This window comes from Pan troglodytes, chromosome 10 (assembly GCF_028858775.2).
Source record: "Pan troglodytes isolate AG18354 chromosome 10, NHGRI_mPanTro3-v2.0_pri, whole genome shotgun sequence".
Taxonomy (NCBI): domain Eukaryota; kingdom Metazoa; phylum Chordata; class Mammalia; order Primates; family Hominidae; genus Pan; species Pan troglodytes.
Window position 1 is genome coordinate 32369252 of NC_072408.2, and position 23833 is coordinate 32393084.

Here is a 23833-nt window from a genome sequence, read left to right on the forward strand (position 1 = left end):
AGGAACATTTGTCTAAGCATGTGCTGTGTTTTTGATGCTTTACAAGCATTAATTCATTCAATCATACCATCAGTAAGACAAATATAACTGTCTTCATTTTTCAGATGAGGAAATTAATCCTAGAGTGGCTAAATTACTAGCTCAAGGTCATACATTGGTAGTCTTCCTATATGAGTCCCGTGTGTAAAAGATTTAGAGCAGCACATGGCACACAGTTAATTTTATCTGTTTACTAAACATATGAATCATAAAATATATCCTGCTTCTTTTTTCCTTTAACATTATATCATGACTATGTTCCTATTTCATTAAATATCCATGCAAAATGACTTTAGTGGCTGTAATGCTTCACTATATGAATGTTTCATAACTTAGTGTTTGATACTGAGGCCACTTCTATTTTTTAACGACATAAATAATAGCACAATGAACATTCTTATAAAAAGATTAATTTTTTAAATGATAAAAATGACCAGATTTGTACTTTCAAGGGCTAGACCATGGGTAAGAGCATTTTGTATCCCATCAGGACACCAAGTGATGCAAAAGGCAATTGGAAACTCCAGAAAAAACAAACTGACCAAAAAGAAAAACAATCACTCCACTTCACTTATTGTTCCAAAACACATTAAAACAGTCATATTTTAAAATAAGGTGCTTTGAGTTTGCCTAGCCATTCAAGAATATATTCTTCTTAACCACCGTAAATACTTTGTATTTTAAATGGAGTATTGGATAGATAGAATTTATTAGCTGTTAAAACTTGGGCAAATAACTACATCCTGATGCTTGATTTTAAAATTTGCATACAGTTATTGCATGAATTAAGTGAGAAAACATTTTGAGCACCAAACACAATGCCAGGAATGTAGAAATGCTCCTTGAAAAAAATCTCCCAAAACAAAAATTGAGCAGTAGTAGCACTTACTGAATTTAACTGAGTGAGAAGATAAATAGTACTGTCAGTTAAGTGCTCTAGACCTTCAGAAAAAGCATAATTAATATGGGCTGGAGAAATGGGCTGGGGCTTGGAAGGTGACAGCATTCAGATGGGCAGGGAGAAAAGGATGCAAAAGCCAAGGGATGGCTTTTCCACATGAATAAAGGAATTCAGCAGTTATGATGTCTCAGGCTGTGGACTTTACCTGAAATGACTGAGATGGAAGATTTTGTGCCCGAGGAAGTGGGAAATTAAAGTTGAAAAGGTATATTGGGCAAATATTGAAGGCATTGGTGAGCAAGCCTAGGACTTGATTTGTGGGCCACGAACATTTTTGTGCTGTGTTGCATCAGGAAAAATTAACCTGGCCACAATAAGCCATGCTTTAGATTGGTCAGTTAGGGTATGGGAGTTCAATGTAATCCATCATCAAACAGATGGGAAGTGAAGCGGTGTGGGCTCCAGCATGTGGCCCGTGACAGAGGACATGGAAAATGTCAGTGGCCCCAGTGCATCTGTGCCAGCCGCTTTGGCCTCTTGTAGGGCTGTGCGGTGACTGGGAGCTAAGCGCTTCCCTCTTAGTTGGTCCTGGCTGGTGCTGAAAGCGCTTGAGGACACCGCTCCTAGGGCTGATGACTTCTGAGGAACCTTATTGGAAAAGCATTTTGCTCTAAGATTCAGTAAACGCTGTCCCGTGCCAAGGAAGTGGCGTCAACCTGAGGCTCTGGGATCAGACCCACCGGACTCACGCCGGCTCTGCCACTTGTTGCCCGCAGTCTCGGCCCGTTCCCTCTGCGTTGGCAACGGGCACTGACTGTCCGATACCTCAGCGATCGTAGGGGAGCAGAGACGTTCCTAATGCCGGGCGCACCGCCGGCGGGCCGGCGGTTCCGTTGGCTTCCCTGACACACTTCCTACAGTCATTTCTTTCAGCTGAGATCTTTCCCTTTAATACCTCGTTAATTAACGTGTAATCTTTTGGTTAAAATGTCAGAGCTAAGACTAAACCCGAAGAAAAGAATGAAACCACGGGAAGTTCTTCAGACAGTCGCCAGCAAGGTTATGGCCCGAAGTGGTGCAGGGGCGGCGCCCGGGGAAGCGACTGGCAGAGCTGTGCGCACTGGGGGTGCTGCAGGCGCTGGGGAGAGTGTGGAGAGGCTGCGTGGAGCTGCGCGCTCGGGGTGGGGGCTGCACTCCCAATGAAGCGCGTGAAGGGCAAGCGGTGATGGGTTCTGCGCCAGTGGGGCTGGGAGCCTGTCCGGGGCTGTACATGGGGCTGCGCGCAAGGTGAGGACTGCGCATGTGGGCTTGGGGCCTGCGCGCACCGGGGGCTGCAGGCGCTGGGGAGGGTGTGGGGGGATGTGCGTGGGGCTGCCCTCACCGGAAGCTGCACGCTCGGGGAAGCGCGGAGGCGGGGGTGCTGCGCGCGCTGGGGAGCACGTGAGGGGCCACTCAGGGACTGCCCGCGCGAATGGCTTCCAACGCACGCGCCCCACCCCACATTTCACAGTCGCCATGACGACCGGGAGGTCCGCAACGGCTGCGGGGACAGGTCCGTTGAGGCTGCCAGGCGAGTCAGGCCTTTCTAGACCTCGCCTGACTGGGCTGGGCTGTGCCTGAAATTGACCCAGCTCCACCATACTCCTTGATTATGAGAAAACAAAGAGTAAGCTCAAAGCGGCTGCAATCTTCCGGCCGCAGCCAGTCTAAGGGGCGGCGCGGGGCCTCCCTCGCCCGGAAGCCGGAGGTAGAGGAGGAGGTGGAAAAGTCGGCCCTAGGCGGCGGGAAACTGCCAAGGGGCTCCTGGAGGTCCTCCCCGGGGAGGATCCAAAGTCTGAAAGAGCGAAAAGGCTTGGAGCTAGAGGTGGTGGCCAAGACCCTTCTTCTCGGCCCCTTCCAGTTCGTCCGTAATTCCCTGGCGCAGCTCCGGGAAAAGGTGCAGGAACTGCAGGCGCAGCGGTTCTCCAGCAGAACCACTCTCGGCATCGGTGAGGAGAGGGCAGGAGAGCCCTAGGAGGGAGCCGCATGGCGCTTTTCTTGAGTCTTGAAGGAGATCAGTTTAACAAGCAAGGGTTTGTGGGTGCCTAGTAGGAAATAATAGCAAGGTCCGAGTAGAAAGAAGTTGGCCAAAGATCTTGTCATTGAACCAGGGGAGAGAGAGAGATAGGGAGTATATTGGTTTGAAGGGCTGTCAGATCGCAGAGAGTGTTTTAAGGTCTAGGAGTTTTAAAGGCTGAGGGGAAGGATCAAGAGAAGATGATGAGATTAAGATTCCAAGAGAGGAAATAATTAGTGGAGCAAGTCTTGGAATATTTGGGAGGGGTAGAATTAAAGGCACAAATTTGAGAAGCTAACTGTGGAAAAGAGGAGAGAGAATTCCTTTTCTGAGATGGCAGGGAGTAGAAAAGTCAGGATTACTATATGGAGAAATGTTAAAGTGGAAATAAAAGAAGTTGGGAGTGCTGGCATCTAATGGTCTTTGTTTCAGTGAAGTATGAGGCTGGGTCACCTTCAGAGGTGAGATTGATAGGATGCCGGGGTCCAGGGGACATTCTTCTGTCACAGCTTGGAAAGGGCATGTGATAAGCCCTTCAAGCATTTAGAATACTGGCATCGTTACACCATATCATTTTTTTTCAGATGTGGTATGTGGGTTAAGGGAGGGAGTGAGAGATACAGAAAGATTTTGAGCATCTTTGGAAAGCTGGATGAATTTGGTAGTATATTTGACCTTTTCCTTATATATCATCTGAAGAGTTTTTGCCAGTGTATATAATTGTTAGGAGAATTAAAAATAGGATACAAATATAGTTGAACAGGATAGTCTCTGTATATTTTAAAATTAATGAAGCCTAATAAACAGTTAATGAGCATCTTTACAACCATTTAAAGTTTTCAACCTTTTAAAAATTATAGCAACCGTGCTTGCATACAGTCCAAAAATGCACCATGGGCCATACTTTGCCTATCCTGGTATAAAACAAGTAAATCTTCCGAGAAGTATTTAAGATAAGCCCAGGACAGTTAGTAATATAGGAAAAGATCTGGATAAGCATGGTTGAGAATTTCAACATTGCAATTTTTTAATTTTTAAAAATTTAATTTCTTCAATAATTATTGAATTAATTTGCATTTATGTTGTTAGCCAAGTGAAGTAATTTTTGAATTTTTAAGAGGCTATTATTGGTTTATAAGATGACTTGCCAAGTATATTTAGGATAACCATAAGAAATACCATTATAAAATCTCAGAAGGGAGGTGGGACTTCTGGAATAGCCAAGGAAATGCACTCCTCCGTGACGACAATGAAAATACTTGGAAAATTATCAAAATCATTTTCTTCAAAACTTTGGAAATTAACCAAAGGTTTACAACAATCTAAAGGGCATTAATTCAAGAAAAGCTGCGGAACCTCTATAAGAACAGCAAAGTTTGTGGTGTTTTAACTTGTTCTATTCCCCACCCTTCTCTCTCCAGGGGAATTGAAAACAAGCAATTCCCCAACCAAACGGGCAGGCTGCGTTTGCAGCTCCTGTAAAAGCTCCATACCCAGAGGAGTGTCTCCTAGCTCCCAGGTGAAGTCTTATGTATATATGGGGCGTTGGCACAGGTGACTCCAGACTAGTCTCCTAGGCCATCTAGTAGCTCCTAGGTCTGGGCTCTTGGAAAGAGCTTGCAATTCATCAAGGGTTGAGCTGCACATTGGGGCTTTTAGATGTGCTGCTGAGGAAGTGATGCCTGCATTTAATCATCTTCTGATGAATGCTAGAGAAACTGATCTAGAGTGGCTCGTCTTGGTTAGAACTAGCTGAAGCATACTGTATATACTTACTTCTTTTAAAAATTTCATACAAAGGAATAGAAAATAATACTGAAAAAAATCAAAAAAGGTCACAATCATCCATAATTCCATCACTCTTACCAATTACCTGAAGTAAAAAAACCCTCTCAAGTTTCTCCCTTTGCTTGTCAAGCCCTGCTGCAGAGAGGTAAGCTCTGTTCAGAATTTGCTTTGTGTCCTGGATTTTTTCCTATGCTCTTAGAGACAGGATTAGCTGGCCGTCTTGCTTTGTGTGCTATCTTTCTAGACATGTAAAATAATACATTTGAAATACTTGTTTTAATGGTATTTTATAATAAAGCAGCTATTAATGACTTTCCTTTTTTTCTTTATTCCAGCCGTCTTTGTGGCAATTTTACATTGGTAAGATTTAGTTTCAGTTTGAAATATTTAAAAACATTTGAATTAAAAATTGCCATCACTCTTTGCATACAGTAAAACAATAACTTCTGGCTATATTTGTAGAACATCTTTACGTGCACCAATTTATACATGTATTTTGCTTTTTTACAAACCTCATATGTGAAACAGCATTTACAAAATAGATGCATTAGGGGAATAGTAACTTATGAATTAGAATATTTTTGCTTTACCAAATAATTCACCACACGTTTCTTTAAATATCTAGCTTTTCTAGTGTATTTTGTATGTGTAGTTCATTTAAAACCTTCCTTTATTTTATGGTAATTATATGTTGCTAGTGAAATAACTTTTTTTTTTTTTTTTTGAGACAGAGTCTTGCTCTGTCTCCCAGGCTAGAGTGCAGTGGCGTGATCTTGACTCACTGCAACCTCTGCCTCCCAGGCACAAGTGATCCTCATGCCTCAGCCTTCCAAGTAGCTGGGATTACAGGTGTGCACCATCACACCCAGCCAATTTGTTGTATTTTTGGTGGAGACGAGGTTTCACCATGTTGGCCAGACTGGTGTCAAGCTCCTGGCCTCAAATGATCCACCTGCCTCGGCCTCCCAAAGTGTTGGGATTACAGGCATGAGCCACCACACTCAGCCAGTGAAATAACTTTGGTGATAAAGTTTTAGTAACACCTGCCAATTGGAAATCAGGTAAAAAAGAAGATAAAGATTCTGCAGTGGGTATACAGAGTTAAATGGCTCTGAGTCTTTCAGTGTGCAAGCCTGTGTACATTATTTTACAAAAGTGTTTATAAAAATTTGTAAAATAATATTTCCTTCTGGAATATTTTATTTTTACCTGTGCTCAGTGATTTCTACCCTTGGGAGGTATGAGATCTGCCCCTATGTTCTATTGACACAGTGCTGCTGTAGACGTTTAGTCTGCAGGGAGATTTTGATGTTAGAACTGAGGCTGCAATGGTAGGGAATATTCATGCAGTTTTTGGTACCCTGGCATATGGCCTACATGTAAAGAAGGGTTAGTGGAAAACAGGGTTAATATATGGAACTTTGCTTTATTTTCAACTTCACTGGAAAGTCTGACTGCATAACTTAGCTATAGCATAATTGTTGACCATAGCTAATTTTGTTTATCACATATGCTCCTTTCTTCACTGCCGACAGCTGTTGAGTTTCACTACTAAAAGGTCTTCAAGTACACACCTGTATTCTTTGGCACTTGAAAGTTGATCCTTTATGTGATATTATACTTATTGTAAGTCTGCTTTGATCTAAAGTAATTTTACTTAAAATTATATTCTGAACCCTTTTCAACAGTTATGGAGGTATTTCCCAAGGCCAGTACATTAGAATCACTTGAAACTTAAAAAACAAACACTAACATGCCTCTGTTCTGATTTGGAGGCCTGGGATGGAAGGAAGGGTGAAAAAAGCCACAAGAATTTTAGATATACAATTGAGGTTTTGTTTTTTTTTTTGTTTTTTTTTTTTAAGACAGAGTCTCACTCTGTCGCCCAGGCTGGAGTGCAGTGGCATGATCTCTGCTCACTGCAACCTCCACCTCCTGGGTTCAAGCAATTCTCCTGCCTCAGCCTCCCTAGCAGCCAGGATTACAGACATGCACTACCATGGCTGGCTAATTTTTGTGTTTTTAGTAGAGACGGGGTTTCATCATGTTGGCAAGGCTGGTCTCGAACTCCTCACCTCAAGTGATCTGCCCGCCTCGGGCTCCCAAAGTGCTGAGATTACAGGCATGAGCCAACGTACCCGGCCACAATTAAGCTTAAAAACCACTGAGTTAAGGAATTTCAGGTGTGTGCCATACTGGATTATAAATGCTGAAAAACATACAAGTTAGTAAGCAAATTATAAAATTAATATTATAACAATTTATTGTTTTCTTTTTTATGGCTTTCTTATTGCTTATTTTACTGTTACTTTTGAAACTCGTTCTTATTGTAATATGATACTTCATTTTTTTCTAGGTTACATTTAGTAACACTTTTTGAAAATGATCGTCATTTCTCTCACCTCTCATCTTTGGAACGGGAGATGACTTTTCGCACTGAAATGGTTAGGTTTCTTCTTCTAACGAATTAATTTGTGGTTTAAGAATAGCGAGACTATGAGGTAGAAATGTATTAGGAATTGAAGTGAACTTCTGGTCAACTGCACTGTTTCATAAGCTATAAACCAGGTTTATTATTTAAATAGTAAAGTGTTTGAGATTATTTTTCTGTTACTTCATTATCTCTCACCCTTTCCTAATGCAGACTTCTTTTTAAGATAATAAAGATGAATTATAATAGCTGAGGAAGGAGGACAAAGAAAGCACTGAGGAAGTGATAAAGGGGAATGAAATGAGATGTTATCAGAAATTGCTTTCTCTTTGGCTACAGTTAGGAGATTCCATGTTTTACCTGGGCCTTTTAATGATGACGATTATTATTTGGCTCTCTTTTGATTTCAAGATAATCTCTTTTAAGAGATAACTTTTTATATAATTTTTAAATAATTTTCTGTTTTTCAATACTTAATCTTTAAAATGGAGTTTTGTGCTGTACATATCTCACATAATTATTGTGAGGAGTAAGTGGGATAGCAAATGCCAAAATTGTGCAATTTTACATTTAGAAGACACCACAACCGTCCATCTTCCAGATCTGCTCACAGCTGGTCGGGGGCCTAGTGAAGCATTGAAACTGGCTCTCCTCAGTCTAGCCATTGCTTTTTGTTTAAATTATGGTAAAATTTAGATTTAAATTTGTAATAAAAAATTTCAATGTTTATCATTTAAGCGTACAATTCAGTGACATTAAGTACATTCGTGTTGTCTTGCAACTATTACCACTGTCCACATCCAGAACTTTTTGCTATCCCAAACAGAAACTCTACCCACTAAACACTAATCACACCCAGCTCTATTTTCTGTCTCTATGATTTTGCCTATGCCAGGCCCCTCAGTCACTGCTTTTTAATTTTCATCCCTATATTGCCCCTATAAAGTTTCAAAGCATTGGATACATTAACATATGTATGACATTTGAACTTTTTAAAGATATTTCCAAAGACAGAATATAAAATATTGTTAAATAAAGAGTGTAACTGTGGCAGAGTCTGGACTTTGGTGACAGATCACTGGATTCTAATAGCAGTTCTGTGCTTTATTGTATGATGGCTAGTCAGGTCATCTCTCAGATTCTCAGTAATCTCGTCTGCTCAATAGAAATAATGCCAACCTTAGAGGGGTTTAGGGAAAATGAAGGGAGATAATGAATGGCAACACATAGCAGAATACTTAACACAAAATAATAGCTGTTATTAGTAACTTATTTATATATTTAATATTTCTTTAAATATAGTCTTTTGCATATTAGATATCCTTTAATTGTTGTATTGCTTTGCTATCCTCCTAAGCAGAAAGGAAAATTCTTTATGAATTCATATTTTGCCAATCAACTATGAGGTAATGGCCTTTCAGACATCAGCTAAAACAGACCTGTAATTTAGTAGTTACTCGTGTTGGATGAGGCAGATATGATTATAGCATATAGCATTTTTTAGGGAGAATGCATTTTAAACAATGTGGCCCTTTTTGCTTTTAGATTTTAGGAGCGAAAGCAAGAAATTGTTGGGGAAATAAGACACAATATGCTGTTGTTAATCCATGAATTTTAACTCAACAGCACTTTTGCTATCCTAATGAAGCCTTTATTTTATATGCTGAAGTGTAAGACACTAAAATAATCTGCTTTTTAGTACATAGTATTTGTGAGCAACAGTAGTCAATTGACACTGAGCTTTCACTTTGCACAGAGGATTAGATGGAGCTATGAATTAAACTAGAAGCACTGGATTCCTTGCTCATGATGCTTATGGTCATTATATTTTATTTCCTAAGAGCATGGGGAAAAAAGTAATTTTCTATATGCAAAGTTGTACAGAGGCATGAAGGCATCCCTGTTTATGATAGAATTAATGAGATGTCAACCTTCAAGCATCTCAAATGTGGGGGATAAAACCAGATTTGGGAAAATCAAACATATACTGTCTACACATTTTAAGACATTATTAGAGAAACTCTTTAAATTGTTTGACCATCCCTCCATCTCTTTAGTTTGAAAACCTATAGAAAATTTGAAAGAATGTTACAGTGATCACCTGAAAATACGTGTTCTTTAAAGACCAAGAATGCAAAATAGCGAGGAGTGATTAGGAAGTCTTATTATTAACCTTTTTTTTTTTTTCAGAAAAAAAGTTCTAAAGAAGTGATAAAAATAAATATTTTAAAGTTTTAATTACATTGACAATATATGTCTTTTTTTTTTTTAAAAAAAGGGACTTTATTATTCATACTTCAAGACCATTATTGAAGCACCTTCATTTTTGGAAGGACTGTGGATGATTATGAATGACAGGCTTACTGAATATCCTCTTGTAATTAATGCAATAAAACGCTTCCATCTTTATCCAGAGGTGAGTCATAATTTGAGACAAATAATGTTTGTAGAGTGATCCTCTTTGTCAGATAAAAATAGTAAGCACAATCTTCTTAAGAAAGGGAGGGGACGTTTCAGGTTTATTAATTGTGTGTATCCTTATAGTTGAGTAGAATATCATAAGTTCCTCTCTTAAAATTTAAAGACCCCAGAAACTGTTCTCTCATGAACTCGAAGAATGAACCTTAGTGTGTAAATAATGGCCAGGGTAATAGACAAGCCAAATGGAAAAGAGAGTCATAGGAGCCAAAAAGTTCTAAATAGGGTTGGGCTTTTGGCTTTGGACACCTTGTGGGTGAGCACGATGACCACGTGAAGGGACAGTGAGAGTGATGAGCTTGAATAGTGATCTTGGAGTTAAGTTAGTAAAGTAAGATTTATTTAGTCACACAGCCAGAAATCTATTACTATTTTCCAACACTTAGCCTGAAAGAGTATGGTTGTTATAGTAGTCTATAAATGCTAGAAATTTGAAAAACGGAGACAAAATTAGTGAACTCAGTTTGTGAACTCAAGATAAATGCTAAATTTGACATCATGGTAAATACTACTGTTGAGTTTAAAATTGTCTCAGAATCCAGCATATTAATGAAAAGTTACTGCTTTCTAGTCCTTTATTCATATTTTTATAGCTTTTAAAAATTATTATTCTTTAGATTTTGAAATGCTTAAAACTACAGACTTAGAAAATAATATTCAAATATGTGTGATCAACCATCTAAAATAAATAAATGCTAATCTTTGTTATTTTTGCATCAGCTATTTTAAAATAATTAAAATATTATAAATACAGTTAAAATCACCTTTGTTCTGCTTCTAGTCCAACTTATACCTTTATTAAAATTTGGTGTGTGTATCCATCCAATCTCTGTTTTCAGAGATTGTTTTATTGTATGCTTTAAGTCCACATAAATGATCTCATACTGAATGTGTCACTGTAGGATTTTTTCTTCAAAATTGTATTTTTGAACTTTCTGTATATATATATATTTCTTTAATTTTAACCGTTTTATGAATTGTAAAGTTTATGTATTTCCCCATCTTAATATATTATTTCCAATTTTTTGATTATAAGCAATGTAATCTAAAATGTACACTTTTGTATGGTTTTCTTCTGTATATGTGCAATATTTTACCTAGGATATATACCTAGAAGTGGAATTGTTGTTATAGAGTGTGTGCTTTTTCAGCTTTACCAGATATTGCTAAATTGCTGTCTGAAGCAAATGTAGCAGTTCACACTGCTGTCTAGAATTTTCTCATATCCTTATTAGATTTGAATTGTCAGACCCTGTGATTTTTACTCTTATGATGGCTGTGATATGCTTTTTTCTTTTAATTTGTACTTCCCTTATTATTTATGGGGATAAATATATTTCCATGTTTAATAAGCATTTGGATTTGTTCTTCTGTCAACAACATATATAAATCTTTGTCACCAAATCAGCTTTTTTGAGGTATGACTTACATGTAATAAAATGTGCCAATTTTGAGTGTACCATTCTCTGAGTTTTGACAAATGTATGAAGCTATATATCCATCACCACAATTGAGTTACAAAACATTTTCGGAATGCCAAAAAATGCTCCATTGTGGTAACTGTCTTTTCCCCCATTGAATTAATTGTCTCAGTACAATCGTTGAAAATTGATTGACCACATTATATGTGAATCTGTTTCTGGACTCTATTATTCTCTTGATCTATAATTATGCCAATACCACACTGTCTTGAAAGAATAAATCTTGAAAGTAGATAGTTCTCTACCTTTTTCCTTTTTAAAATTGCATTTCTATCTAAATGTTAGGGTCAGCTTATTAATTTCTCAAAAAAAAAAACCTGCTGTGATTTTGGTTGGGATTATGTTGGATTTGTACATGTATCTGGGAAGAATTGACATCTTAACAATATTGAATTTTCCAATCCACGATCATGGTATAGATCTCCATTTTGCTGATTATTTTTAATTTGTCTCAGCAATGTTTTGTATTTTTTCAATGTACAGTCTTCCCCAGTACTCTTTTATTATAAATGGTATTATTTTAAAATTTTTATTTTTCCATTTTTTGTTGCTTTGGTATAGAAATATAGTTGATTTTGAATATTAACTTTGTACCTGCATCTCGATGAAGTCAGTGGTTCTAGTAGCTTTTTTGTAGAATCCTTTGGATTTTTCTATGCACATGATGATACAGTCTGTAATTAAAAGCAGTTTTACTTTCCAGTAGATATACCCTAAATGTTTTTAAACAGCTTTATTGAGGTATAATTGACATATGATAGCTGGTCATATAGATGAAGTGTAAAGTTTGATTAGTTTTGGCCCACCTGCAAAACCATCACCAGTCAAGACAATGAGCATATCCCTCATCCCGAAGTTTCCCTGTGCTCCTTGGTAATCCCTCCTTCCTTCATTTCTCTTCGCCCACATCCCATCCCTAGGAAACCACTAATATTCTTTTTGTCATTATGGTTTAGTTTGCATTTTCTAGAATTTTATAGAAATAGAAACAGAGTTGTTCTGTGCCTAGGTCTTAATTTATGCGGTTGACTGAGTGATGACACAGATAGATCAGTGTCGCTGAAAGAAGAATTTATGAGTAATACTTCCTTGGAGAAGAGGACAAGTCACATCACACAGAGCCACAGGAGAGAGATAGTTTGGTCAGGTGGAAGCAGTATTGAGGGTAAAGCTTAGGCCATCGCTTTTATTGGGGTTTCTATGGAAAAGGCAAAACTGGGCAGAGTTTAAAAAAGAAAAGAAATAAAATCAAAAGACAGTTGACAAACTGGGAGAAGATATTTGTTTGGTTTCTTTTTGTTTGTTTTGAGACAGAGTCTCACTTCATTGCCCAGGTTGAAGTGCAGTGACGTGATCTCGGCTCCCTGCAGCCTCTGCCTCCTGGGTTCAAGCGATTCTCCATCCTCAGCCTCCGAATAGCTGGGATTACAGATGTGCGCCACCATGCCTGGCTAATTTTTATATTTTTAGTAGAAACGGGGTTTCACCATGTTAGCCAGGCTGGTCTCAAACTCCTGGCCTCCAGTGATCCTCCTGCCTCAGCCTCCTAAAGTGCTGGGATTACAGGCGTGAGCCACCATGCCTGGCCAGGAGAAAATATTTGTAATATATCTCACAGATAAAGGGCTAATACACCTAATATATAAAGAACTCTTAATTCTTTATATATTTAGCTTCTGGAGGCTTCAGGTGTCAATTTGGTGATGAAGAGAGCTGGAATGATGGCACTCTCATTCCTACAACAAGGAAAATAGCCGGACAAACTGCAATATAACACCTTTTCTTGAACCCTTCTGAAAACGGAAGTCAGAGGACAACCAACACAAAATTTCAAGAAGGACGGGTGCCTGCAGAAAGCACAAAGAACTGAGCATTCTGCAATAGGAACTGCTTGACTGAGATAGATGCTTTTGAATGCCATATAAGCTGGTACAAAGATTAAACCAGACATTTTTTAATGAACTGCTACAGGCTTAGTGTGAGCTGGTATGAAATGTGAAGGTGAGCAGGCTCTGTCAGGGAAGATTGGGGAAGTATTTAGAGAAAGTTTTCCCTATGGTGCTGGCTAGGGGACAGGAAAAGCAATCATTGCTCAGACTCTGCTCACACCCATGTTGTGAAATCTCTCCTAACGGAAAGAAAGCCATGATCTGCAGGGAGAACGGTATCAAACCCATTGTCTGAGGACACTGGTGGGTATCCAGTGAAGCTGGTGAAAGAGAACAGGCAGGAAAAAAAAAACCTAAATGTTAAAAAACAGTCATATTCCTTGAGGAAGGAACACTTATGAAGGGTGCAGCCCCCAAATCCCAAATTCACAGTACCTGTCTAAGACTGAGGCTTAATTGGAATATCAGAAAACCTGTCACGCTTCCCCCATTGCATTAACAAGCCTTTGGTAAAAATCACAGTGGAATGTGACTGAGTGAGTTTTGCAAGGCATTTTCTTTCTAGGGAGCAGCACAAAGGAAAACCCAAAACCAAGTTCAAAACAAGGTACCACTAGAGGAATTTGAAATCACTAGTGTCCAAAGCGGCAACAAACTCCAGCTTTGGTAACTATAACAATTACAAACTTCAAATCCAGCCCACCCTAACTAGATTAACACAAATCCCTACAATAAAGACCTAACGGTAAGAAAGATGTTCTTAATTTCAAGCATAAAAATACTGACCTCTATGTCTACTGTCTTATACAACATGTCTAACTTTCAGCAAAAATTATGAGGCATACCTAAAGGTAAGAAAAAGCACAGTCCGAAGAGACAGAGCAGTCATCAGGCAGACCCAAAGAAGATACAGATATTGGAACAACTGGACAGGAGATTTAAGTAACTATGATTAATATTTTAAAGACCCAAATGGAAAAGACAGATGATATGCAAGATCAGATAGATAATTTTAGCAGAGTTGGACACTATAAGAATCAAAGGGAAATGCTAGATATAAAAAAAATGAAGTAAAAAATGCCTTACATGAGCTCATCAGCAGACAGCACAGCAGAAGAAATAATCAATGAGTTTGAAGATGGGTCAATAGGAATGCAAAGAGAAAAAAAAGTGGAGGAAGGAAATGATAGAACATCTAAGAGCTGTGACACCATATCAAATATTCTAATATATGCATAATTAGAATCCCAGTGGGAGAGGAAAGGATGAGGTAGAATAAACATTTGAAAAATAAATGACTGAGAATTTTCCAAAATTAGTGACAGATACCAAACCACAGATCCAAGAAACTCAGAGAACATCAAAAAGGATAAATATCAAACAAATGCATGAATGAATAGATAAACAAACCAAACATGCATATGCAAACCTAGGGGTAAATGTAAACACATTAAAGAGTATGAGACAGAGACTATCTCACAAAGCCTAAAATACTTATCGCCTGGCTCTTTATAGGAGAAGTTTTCTGACCTCTTATCTAACAGAATGAATAGACTAGGGATATAATGTGAGTTTCTTGGGCAGCACCAAGGGCTTCATTTGAGGTTGACGGTCTTGAATTGAGAACAAAACCAGCCAACAGAATTGTGTTCCTCCAGCTATAATCAGATTCTCAAGTATAAACACAGAGAAAATGGAGAGTTGGATTTAATCATGTTGGGTCAGCTTTCCCTTGGATGTAGAAAGCCAAAAAGAACATTGCTTGTGGCCTTCCAGCAATGTCAGCAGCAACAACAACAAAAGCCAGACAGTCTTCAAATTTACAACATTTCCTGAAGCGGTCAGGGAGCTGAGGTCACAGGGCAATCAAATAACCCAAAATAAATTAAAAAGATAAAGCATGCGCAAGGAGAACAGAAACAAGCATTTAATTACATGGGTCATGCCAGTAGACACAATGGTAAAGAATTAAGCTCAAATTGTTCACCAGTCAGTCGGTAAATGCCTAGTATGGGTTAGCAAGGGTATTTGCAATTGCTTACAGACATTTTTACACAGACCTCATAAGGTGCTGACAAAAGATCAAGAGTGCTCAGAAACCATCCTCCATGGTAAAGCCTGGGAGAACAGGAGCCACTTAGAGAAAGGCGTGAAACCCACCCCCCCACCTTCGTTATCTCCCCTATAAGTCTTACACTCTCTTATCTTAAACTGCTGGGGGAAAGGTAACAAACAATGTCCTTTTCACATTACTGGTACAAAAATAGGCCACAGATCCTGATATGGTCCTTGAGCCTTACTTTTGCTAACCCCTTGATGCCTGTTTCATATCTTCTCTCTCCAGTTATCCCAAACCTCCTGTCCCCCTTTCACTCTCAGCAAATGACCTTGTTTTCTACTGTTTTCCCATGCCCATTATGTATTTCCTAGCTGTATCCCAGGTGCCTACTTCCTGGAATATGGAGTTGATTCAATATCATATTTGTTGAATGAATGAAACTATGCAAATTTCCTTGTGCTACATACTCAGTAGTCAATGGATACAACGTAAGCACAACCAAAATTTGGTTTATCTGTATCACCACCTGCATTTGGTATTGTCACTATTTTTTATTTTACTCATTCTTACACATATGTAGTGATATATCATTATGGCTTTAATTTGCATTTCCCTATTGGTTAATGACGGTGTACATCTTTTTGTGCTTATTTGCCATCTGTATGTGCAACGTGTCTTTATGTATTTTGCTCCATTTCTATTTGAATTGTTTGTTTTATGAATTTTGGATCTTAGGATGTTCCTTATATATTATAGATGCTAATTATTTTTCATATATATGACTTGTAAACATATTTTCCCAGTCTGTAGCTTGCCTTTTCATTCTCTTAAACAGGGTCTTTTGCATAGTGTTGTTGAGTTTGTCTCAATTTTGGGGGAATTTCTGTCTATTTCTTCTATCAACTAAAAGAATTAGTTGAAAATACTAATTCTAGTTTTTTGACAGAGGGATTCTGAAGTCTCCTAGTAAAATTATGTATTTGTACATTTCTCCGTTGACGTCTATCTGTTTTTCTTCACATATTTTGTAGCTCTATGTTTGGCACATATGCATTTAGGATTGCAGGGTCTTCTTGTTGAATTTTTTAAAAAATAATTTAACAATGACTTTTTCTTCCTTCTCTGATAATTTTGCTTGCTCTGAAGTGTGCTTTTTTCTGATAATGGCATCGTCACTTCTGCTTTCTTTTCATTACTGTGTGTATGATAAATTCATCATTTTCCATCCTTTCACTTTCAGCCTGACTTTATTATTATGTTTGAAGCGAGTTCCTTGTAAACGGTTGGATAATATTTTTAAATCCAATTTGTCAATGTATCTCTTAATTGTTATGTTTACCAATTGGCCACTTACATTTAATATAGTTATTAATATGTTAGAGTTTAAGTCTGTGATTTTATTTTGTGGTTTCTATTCTTGGTTTTCAATTTCTGTTTGCTTTTATTTTAACCTTCTTGTGGCAGAACATTTTATTTGAACATTGTTTAGAGTTATATTTTGATTTATCTATTTTTTAAATATATCACTTTACAAAGCTTTTTTTAGTGGTTCTAGTGATTGTATTAACACAATTTATTACAATCTGTTGCTGCTGTCGTTTTACTGTATGTTTTAATCATCAAACTTATTTTAAACTCAAGTTTTACACATATTTTATAAACTCAGGAAGAAAGTGAAAGCCTGTTTTATTTTATCCATTTTTTTTATTTCTTCCTCTTTGATGTTCCAACATTCCTTCTTTTATCATTTCATTTCAGTTTAGGGGATTTTCTTTAGCTACACTTTTAGAATAGATGTCTGTTCTAAAAGTTCTGCTGGCTGCATTTTTTTTTGTTTGTTTATTTATTTTTATTTTTTTAGTTTTTCTTAACTCAGAATGCAGTTTCTTTTCATTACTGAAGGATATTTTTGCTGGACATAGGATTCTGGGTTGATAGTTCCTTTCTTTCAGCATTCGGCAAGTGTTGTGCCATTTTGTTCTGGCCCTCCATAGTTTCTAATGAGAAATCCACTGTTAGTTGAATTCTTTTTCTCCTTTAGGTAAGGGTTTGTTTCTCTCTTGTTGGTTTCAGTATTTTTTTAAATTTCATCTTCAAAAATGTATCAAAGTATAATGTTCAAAGTTCAAACGTTTTCTAAAGTATGTTATGTTTTAGTATGGATTTGTTTAGATTTTTTTCTGTTTGAGATTTGCTCAGCTTCTTGAATATTTAGGTTTATATCTTTTGCCATATATGGGAAGTCCAGTCATTATTTCTTTTTCTTTCTTTTTTATTTATTTATGTATGTATTTATTTATTTTGAGACAGGATCTCACTCTGTCACCCAGGCTGGAGTGCAGTGGTGAAATCTCAGCTCACTGCAACCTCTGACTCCTGGAATCAAGGGATCTGCCCACCTCAGCCTCCTGAGATGGGCAACCACCATACCTGGCTAATTTTTTTGTATTTTTTGTAGACATGGGGTTTCACTATGTTGCTCATGCTGGTCTCAAACTCCTGGGCTCAAGCAATCTGCCTGCCTGGCCACCCAAACTGCTGGGATTACAGGCATGAACCACCGGGACCAGCCTCAGTAATTATTTCCTTGAATTCTTTTTCAGCCCTGCCTCTTTCCCGTCTCCTTCCAAGACTCCAATGACATGAATGTAGGATCCTTTGTTAAAGTTCCACAGGTCCCTAGGGCTGTTTTGTTTGTTTATTCTGTTAGCATCTGTTTTTTTCTCTTTTGCTCAGATTGAGTAATTTCTATTGTTCTGTCTTCTAGTTTACTGGTTATTTTCTTCTATCTCTGCCATTCTCCTCTTGTGCCATCCATTATTTAAGGTTTTTTATTTTGATTATTTTATTTTTGAGTTCTGAAAATTTTGACTTTTCTTTATGTGTTCTACTTTTCTGCTGACACTTTTTCTTCTTCCAACTTCTATTTTACGTTCATGGGATACATGTGTGGGTTTGCTGTATAGGTAAATTGCATGCAGTGGGGGTTTGGTGTATGGAGTATTTTGGCAGCCAGGTAATAAGCATAGTACTCAATAGGCAGTTATTCAGTCTTCACCCTCCTCATACCCTTTACCCTCAAGTAGGCCCCAGTGTCTGTTGTTCCCTTCTTTGTGTCCATGTGTACTCAGTGTTTAGCTTCGCTTATAAGTGAGAACGCAGAGTATTTAGTTTTCCGTTCCTGCATTAATTCACTTAGCATACTGGCCTCTAACTCCTTCCATGTTGCTGCAAAGGACATTATCTTGTTCTTTATAATGGCTGCATAATATTCATGGGGTATATGTACCACCACATTTTCTTTATCCGTTCCACTATTGATGGCATTTAGGTTGATTCCATGTCTTTGCTATTGTGAGTAGTGCTGCAGTGAACATACATGTGCATGTGTCTTTATGGTAGGCTAATTTATATTCCTTTGGGTATATACCTAGTAATGGGGTTGCTGGGTCAAATGGTAGTTCAGTTTTAAGTTCTTTGAGAAATTTCCAAACTGCTTTCCACAGTGTTTGAACTAGTTTACATTCCCACCAGCAGTGTATAAGCATCCCCTTTTCTCCACAACCTCACCAGCATCTGTCATTTTTTGACTTTTTAATAATAGCCATTCCGATTGGGTTAGTGTGGTTTTGATTTGCATTTCTCTAATGATTAGTGATGTTGAACACTTTTTCATATGATTGATGGCCACATAAATATCTGATTTTGAGAAATTTGTGTTTATGTCCTTCACCTACTTTTTTTTTCATGTTTTAAAAAAGTGACATTGTATTATTACTATCCACAGGTGGGGCCTGCATGATGTGGTAGGTATGCTGGGCTCAGGGGACATGTGGGCTGTGAGGAGGAGATGATGACAGAAAGGCTGGAAGGAAAGGGGGTGGGTTTGAAGGCCAGGCCCAAGGGGTCCTCAGGTCCACTTCTGGGAAGGGACAGCCTTGAGGAAGGAGTCATGGCAAGCCGCAGCTAGGCCACCAATCAGATTAAGAAATTTTGGGAAATCTAACTGCCCATCGCTGCTGACATCCAGTTTCTTCATGCGGTCAAGGACACCAGGGTCCTTCTGGTTCTTTGTAAAGGCAGCCAGCTCTTTATTCATGAAGCTTGGGAACTCCGTCTTGGAGAGATTGCAGTTGTAACCATCCTTTCCAGCATACTTCTGGAAAACAGCTATCAGGGACTCAATGCACCGCACAGTCTCTGTAGGGCTGGAGATTTTTGCCATGTTGGAGCTGAGCAAGGCACGGGAGGCTGTGACTGGGAGTGGCACGGAGTACCCATTTTTTATTTGGGTTTTTTTTTACTTTCGATTTGTTCCTTATGGATTCTGGATATTAGACCTTTGTCAGATGAATAGTTTGCAAATATTTTCTCCCTTTCTGTAGGTTGTCTGTTTACTCCCTTGGTAGTTTCTTTTGCTATGCAGAAGCTCTTTAATTTAATTAGGTTGCATTTGTCAATCTTTATTTTGTTGCAATTGCTTTTGGCATCTTCATCATGAAATTTTTGCCAGGGTCTGTGTCCAGAATGATATTTTCTGTTTTCTTCTAGGGTTTTCATTGTTTTAGGTTTTACGTTTCAGTCTTTAATTCATCTTGAGTTGATTTTTGTGTATGGGGAAAAGAAAGGTGAAGTTTCAGTCTTCTGCATATGGCTAGCCAGTTATCCCAGCATCATTTATTGAATAAGAAGTCCTTTTTCCTATTGACTTGTGTTGTCAGGTTTGTTGAAAATCAGATGGTTCTAGGTGTGTGACTTTATTTCTGGGCTCTCTATTCTGTTCCATTGGTCTATGTGTGTGTTTTTGTGCTAGCACCATGCTGTTTTGGTTATTGTAGCCTTGAAATATAGTTTGAAGTTGGGTACTATGATGTCTCTGGCTTTGTCCTTTTTGCTTAGGATTGCTTTGGCTATTTGAACTATTTTTTGGTTTCATATGTGTTTTATTTTATTTACTTATTTATTTATTTTAACCTTATTTATGTTGAAGGAGTATCCATATAAGTTTTAGAATAGTTTTTCTAATTATGTGAAAAATGTCATTGGTAGTTTGATAGGAATAGCATTGAATCTGTAAATTGCTTTTGGTAATATGGTGATTTTAACAATATTGAATCTTCCTATTCATGAGCATAGAATGTTTTTCCATTTGTTTTTATTGCCTCTGATTTCTTTCAGCAGTGTTTTGTAATTCTCATTGTAGAGATTTTTCTCCACTCTAATTAGCTGTATTCCTAGGTATTCTTTTATAAGTTTTTTTATTACTTTTTTTGTGGCTATTGTGAATGAGATTGCATTCTTGATTTGGCTCCCAGCTTGGACATTGTTGGTGCATAGACATACTACTGACTTTGGTAGATTGATTTTACATCCGGAAAGTTTGCTGAAGTTTTAAAAAGACATATCTAGGAGCTTTTAGTCAGAGACTATGGGGCTTTCTAGGTATAAAATTATATTGTTTACAAAAAAGATAGTGTGAATTCCTGTCTTCCTATATGGATTTATTTTCTTTCTTTCTTTTGCCTGATTGCTCTGGCTGGGACCTCCAGTACTATGTTGAATAGGAATGGGGAGAGTAAACACCCTTTTGTTGTTCCAGTTCTCAAGGCAAATGCTTCTAGCTTTTGCCTGTTCAGTATGGTGTTGGCTATGGGTTTTTCATAGATGGCTCTTACAATTTTGAGGTATGTTCCTTCAATGCCTGCTTTGTTGAAGGCTTTTAAAATGAAAGGATGTTGAATTTTATCAAAAGTCTTTTCTGCATCTATTTAGATAATCATGTGGGGGTTTTTTTAGTTCTTTTATGTGATCAATCATATTTATTGATTTGCCTGTGTTGAACCACCCTTGCATCCTAGGAATAAAGCCTACTTGATTGTGGTGGATTAGCTTTTTGATGTGCTGATGGATTCAGTATGCTAGTATTTTGTTGAGGATTTTGCGTCTATGTTCATCAGAGATATTGGCCTGAAGTTTTCTTTTTTACATTGTGGCTTTGCCACATTTTGGCATCAGAATGATGTTAGCCTTATAGAATGAGTAAGGGAGGAATCCCTCAAGTTTTTGGAATAGTTTCAGTATGATTGGTATCCGCTCTCCTTTTATGTCTGGTAGAATTTGGCTGTGAAGTCATCTGTTCCAGGGCTTTTTCTGGCTGGTAGGCTTTTTATTGGTGAGTCAGTCTTGGAACTTGTTATTGGTCTATTCAGGATTTTCATTTCTTCTTGGTTAAATCTTTGGAGGTTATATATTTCCAGGAATTTAGCCATTTCTTCTAGGTTTTCCAGTTTGTGTCCATAGAGTTGTTTGTAATAGTCTCTCAGAGTTTTTTGCTTTTCTGCAGGGTCAATGGTAATATCTCCTTTGTCATTTCTGATTGTGTTTATTTGGGTCTTCTCTCTCTTTTTCTTTATTAGTCTAGCTAGTGGTCTATTAAATTTATTTGTTCTTTCAAAGAACCAACTTGTGGTTTTGTTGATCTTTTGTATGGTGTTTTGTGTCTCACTTTCATTCAGTTCATCTCTGATTTGGTTATTTCTTGTCTTCTGCTAGATTTCGGGTTGGTTTGCTCTTATTTTTCTGGTTCCTCTAGGTGTGATGTTAGGTTGTTAATCTGAGATCTTTCTAACTTTGAAGCGGGCATTTAGCTCTGTAAATTTTCCTCTTAACACTGCTTTAGCTGTGTTCCAGCAATCCTGGTATGTTGTATCTTTATTGTCATTAGTTTCAAAGAATTTCTTGATTTCTACCTTAATTTCTTTGTTGACTCAAAAAGTCATTCAGGAGCAGGTTGTTTAAATTCCATGTAATTATGTGGTTTTGAGAGATGTTCTTAGTATTGATTTCTGTTTTTTTGCTGAGACTATCTATTTCTCTGGTAAACTTTTTAAATTTTCCATTTGTTTTAAGCATGCTCATTAGAGTATATTTATGATTGTTGCTTTAAAATCCTTGATAATGCTAATATTTCTTTCATCTCAGTATTGGAATCCATTTATTTCTCATTCAGTTTGAGATCTTTCTGGATCTTGATGAGTGATTTTCACTTGAAACCTAGATATTTTGAGTATTATGTTATGAGACCGGATTTTATTTAAACCTGCTATTTTGACTAGATACCTCTGGTATCGCTCAAGCAAAGGAAGGGGAAAAGGGGGAAGGCACCATCTTGTTGCTTTCAGGATCATCTGAGGTCAGGAGTTTGAGACCAGCCTGGCCAACATGGTGAAACCCTGTCTCTACTAAATATATAAAAATTAGCCAGGCATGGTGGTGGGCACTTGTAATCCCAGCTACTTGGGAGGCTGAGGCAGGAGACTTGGCTTGAACCCAGGAGGAAGAGGTTGCAGTGAGCCAAGATCACGCCACTGCACTCCAGCCTGAGTGAAAAGAGCGAGACTCTGTCTCAAAAAAAAAAAAAAAGCCCAGGGAAGGTGGAAGTCTAGCTTCCCCACTTGGCCTTTGTTTATACGGTAGGGGTAGAGCCACATTTTTTTTACTTTTGACTTTTTGGGTACTTTTTGTATATTTGTCTTAGTCTGTTTTGTGCTGTTTGAACAAAGTATCTGAGACTAGGTAATTTATAAAGAATAGAAATTTATATCTCACAATTCTGGAGTCTAAGAATTCTGGAGTCCAAGGAAGTCCAAGATCAAAGCGCCAGCAGATTTGGTGTCTGGTGAAGGCTGCTCTCTGCTTCCAAGATGGTGCCTTGATGTTGCATCTTCTGAAGGAGAGGAACACTGTGTCCTCACATGGCAGACAGTAGGAGAGTAAGACGCTTTAATCTCACTCATGACGGGGGAGTCTTCATGGTCTAATCACCTCTTTCAGGTCCCATCTCTTAATACTATCACATTGGCCATTAAGTTTCAATACCTGAATTTTGGATGGGACACATTCAAACTATAGCAGTGCCCATTGGCATTTCTGGATTGCCAGCCTCTTTAACTCCAAATCTGAGAAAATGAGGCACAAAGAGAGCCCATGGAACTCATAACCATATGAGTTATGGTACATTTCTAAATGTACATTTCTGCTTCTGGGCTCTACTCTATTGCAGTTATCTATTTGTCTATTGCTGTGCCAATATCATAGTGTCTTTTTACATTAGCTTTATAATACAGCAACAATTGATAGTGCAAATCCTCCTTCTTCAAGAATACCTTGACTGTATTTGGCCCTTTGCATTTCTGAATAACTTTTAAATCAGCTCATCAAAGTCAACAAAAAATGTGTTGGAATTTTGACTGGTAGAGCATTGAATCTATAAAGCTTTTTAATGTCAAAACATGCAGTGTTTGGTTTTTTGTCCTTGCGATAGTTTGCCAAGAATGATGGTTTCCAGCTTCATCCATGTCCCTACAAAGGACATGAACTCATCCTTTTTTATGGCTGCATAGTATTCCATGGTATATATTATTATTATTATTATTATTATTATTATTATGAAGAGAATGTACTTACCTCAATTATCTCTTTTTTTTTTATCTTTTTTAAGGTAATCATAGCCTCCTGGTATTGCACATTCATGGGAATAATGAATTTATTTGGACTAGAAACTAAGACCTGTTGGAATGTCACCAGAATAGAACCTCTTAATGAAGTTCAAAGCTGTGAAGGCATGTTTCTTCCAAAAATGCTGTCATTTGTAAACATTCATAAACATTTAATAATATTATGATTCACTTTTAAGAATTATTGTAAAATTC

General features: G+C 37.8%; 2 protein-coding genes across 23 annotated transcripts in view; one reads left to right on the top strand and one right to left on the bottom strand.

The window, feature by feature from the left end:
* The first annotated feature begins 1749 nt into the window (after positions 1 to 1749).
* DPY19L2 (dpy-19 like 2) overlaps positions 1750 to 23833 on the top strand; it is a 104071-nt gene continuing 81987 nt past the window's right edge. For 14 of the 22 annotated variants that reach the window (XR_010148002.1, XM_016923115.4, XM_016923119.4 and 11 more), the window contains exons 1-5: positions 2226 to 2928; positions 5120 to 5144; positions 7141 to 7228; positions 9494 to 9631; positions 23623 to 23743. Coding sequence is in view for 21 of the 22 variants with exons in the window: in XM_016923115.4 (XP_016778604.4) it covers positions 2592 to 2928; positions 5120 to 5144; positions 7141 to 7228; positions 9494 to 9631; positions 23623 to 23743 (709 nt within the window). In the remaining variant the exon portion in view is untranslated. Of the gene's footprint in view, positions 2929 to 5119; positions 5145 to 7140; positions 7229 to 9493; positions 9632 to 23622; positions 23744 to 23833 lie in introns of all 22 variants that reach the window. The other 8 variants (XM_016923120.4, XM_054664182.2, XM_054664181.2 and 5 more) reach the window with 4 other exon arrangements.
* Positions 18975 to 22367, bottom strand: LOC129136630 (protein S100-A11-like). The gene has a single exon (XM_054664184.2). The coding sequence runs from the start codon at positions 19345 to 19347 to the stop codon at positions 19033 to 19035; it is 315 nt and encodes a 104-aa protein (XP_054520159.1). The 5' UTR covers positions 19348 to 22367; the 3' UTR covers positions 18975 to 19032.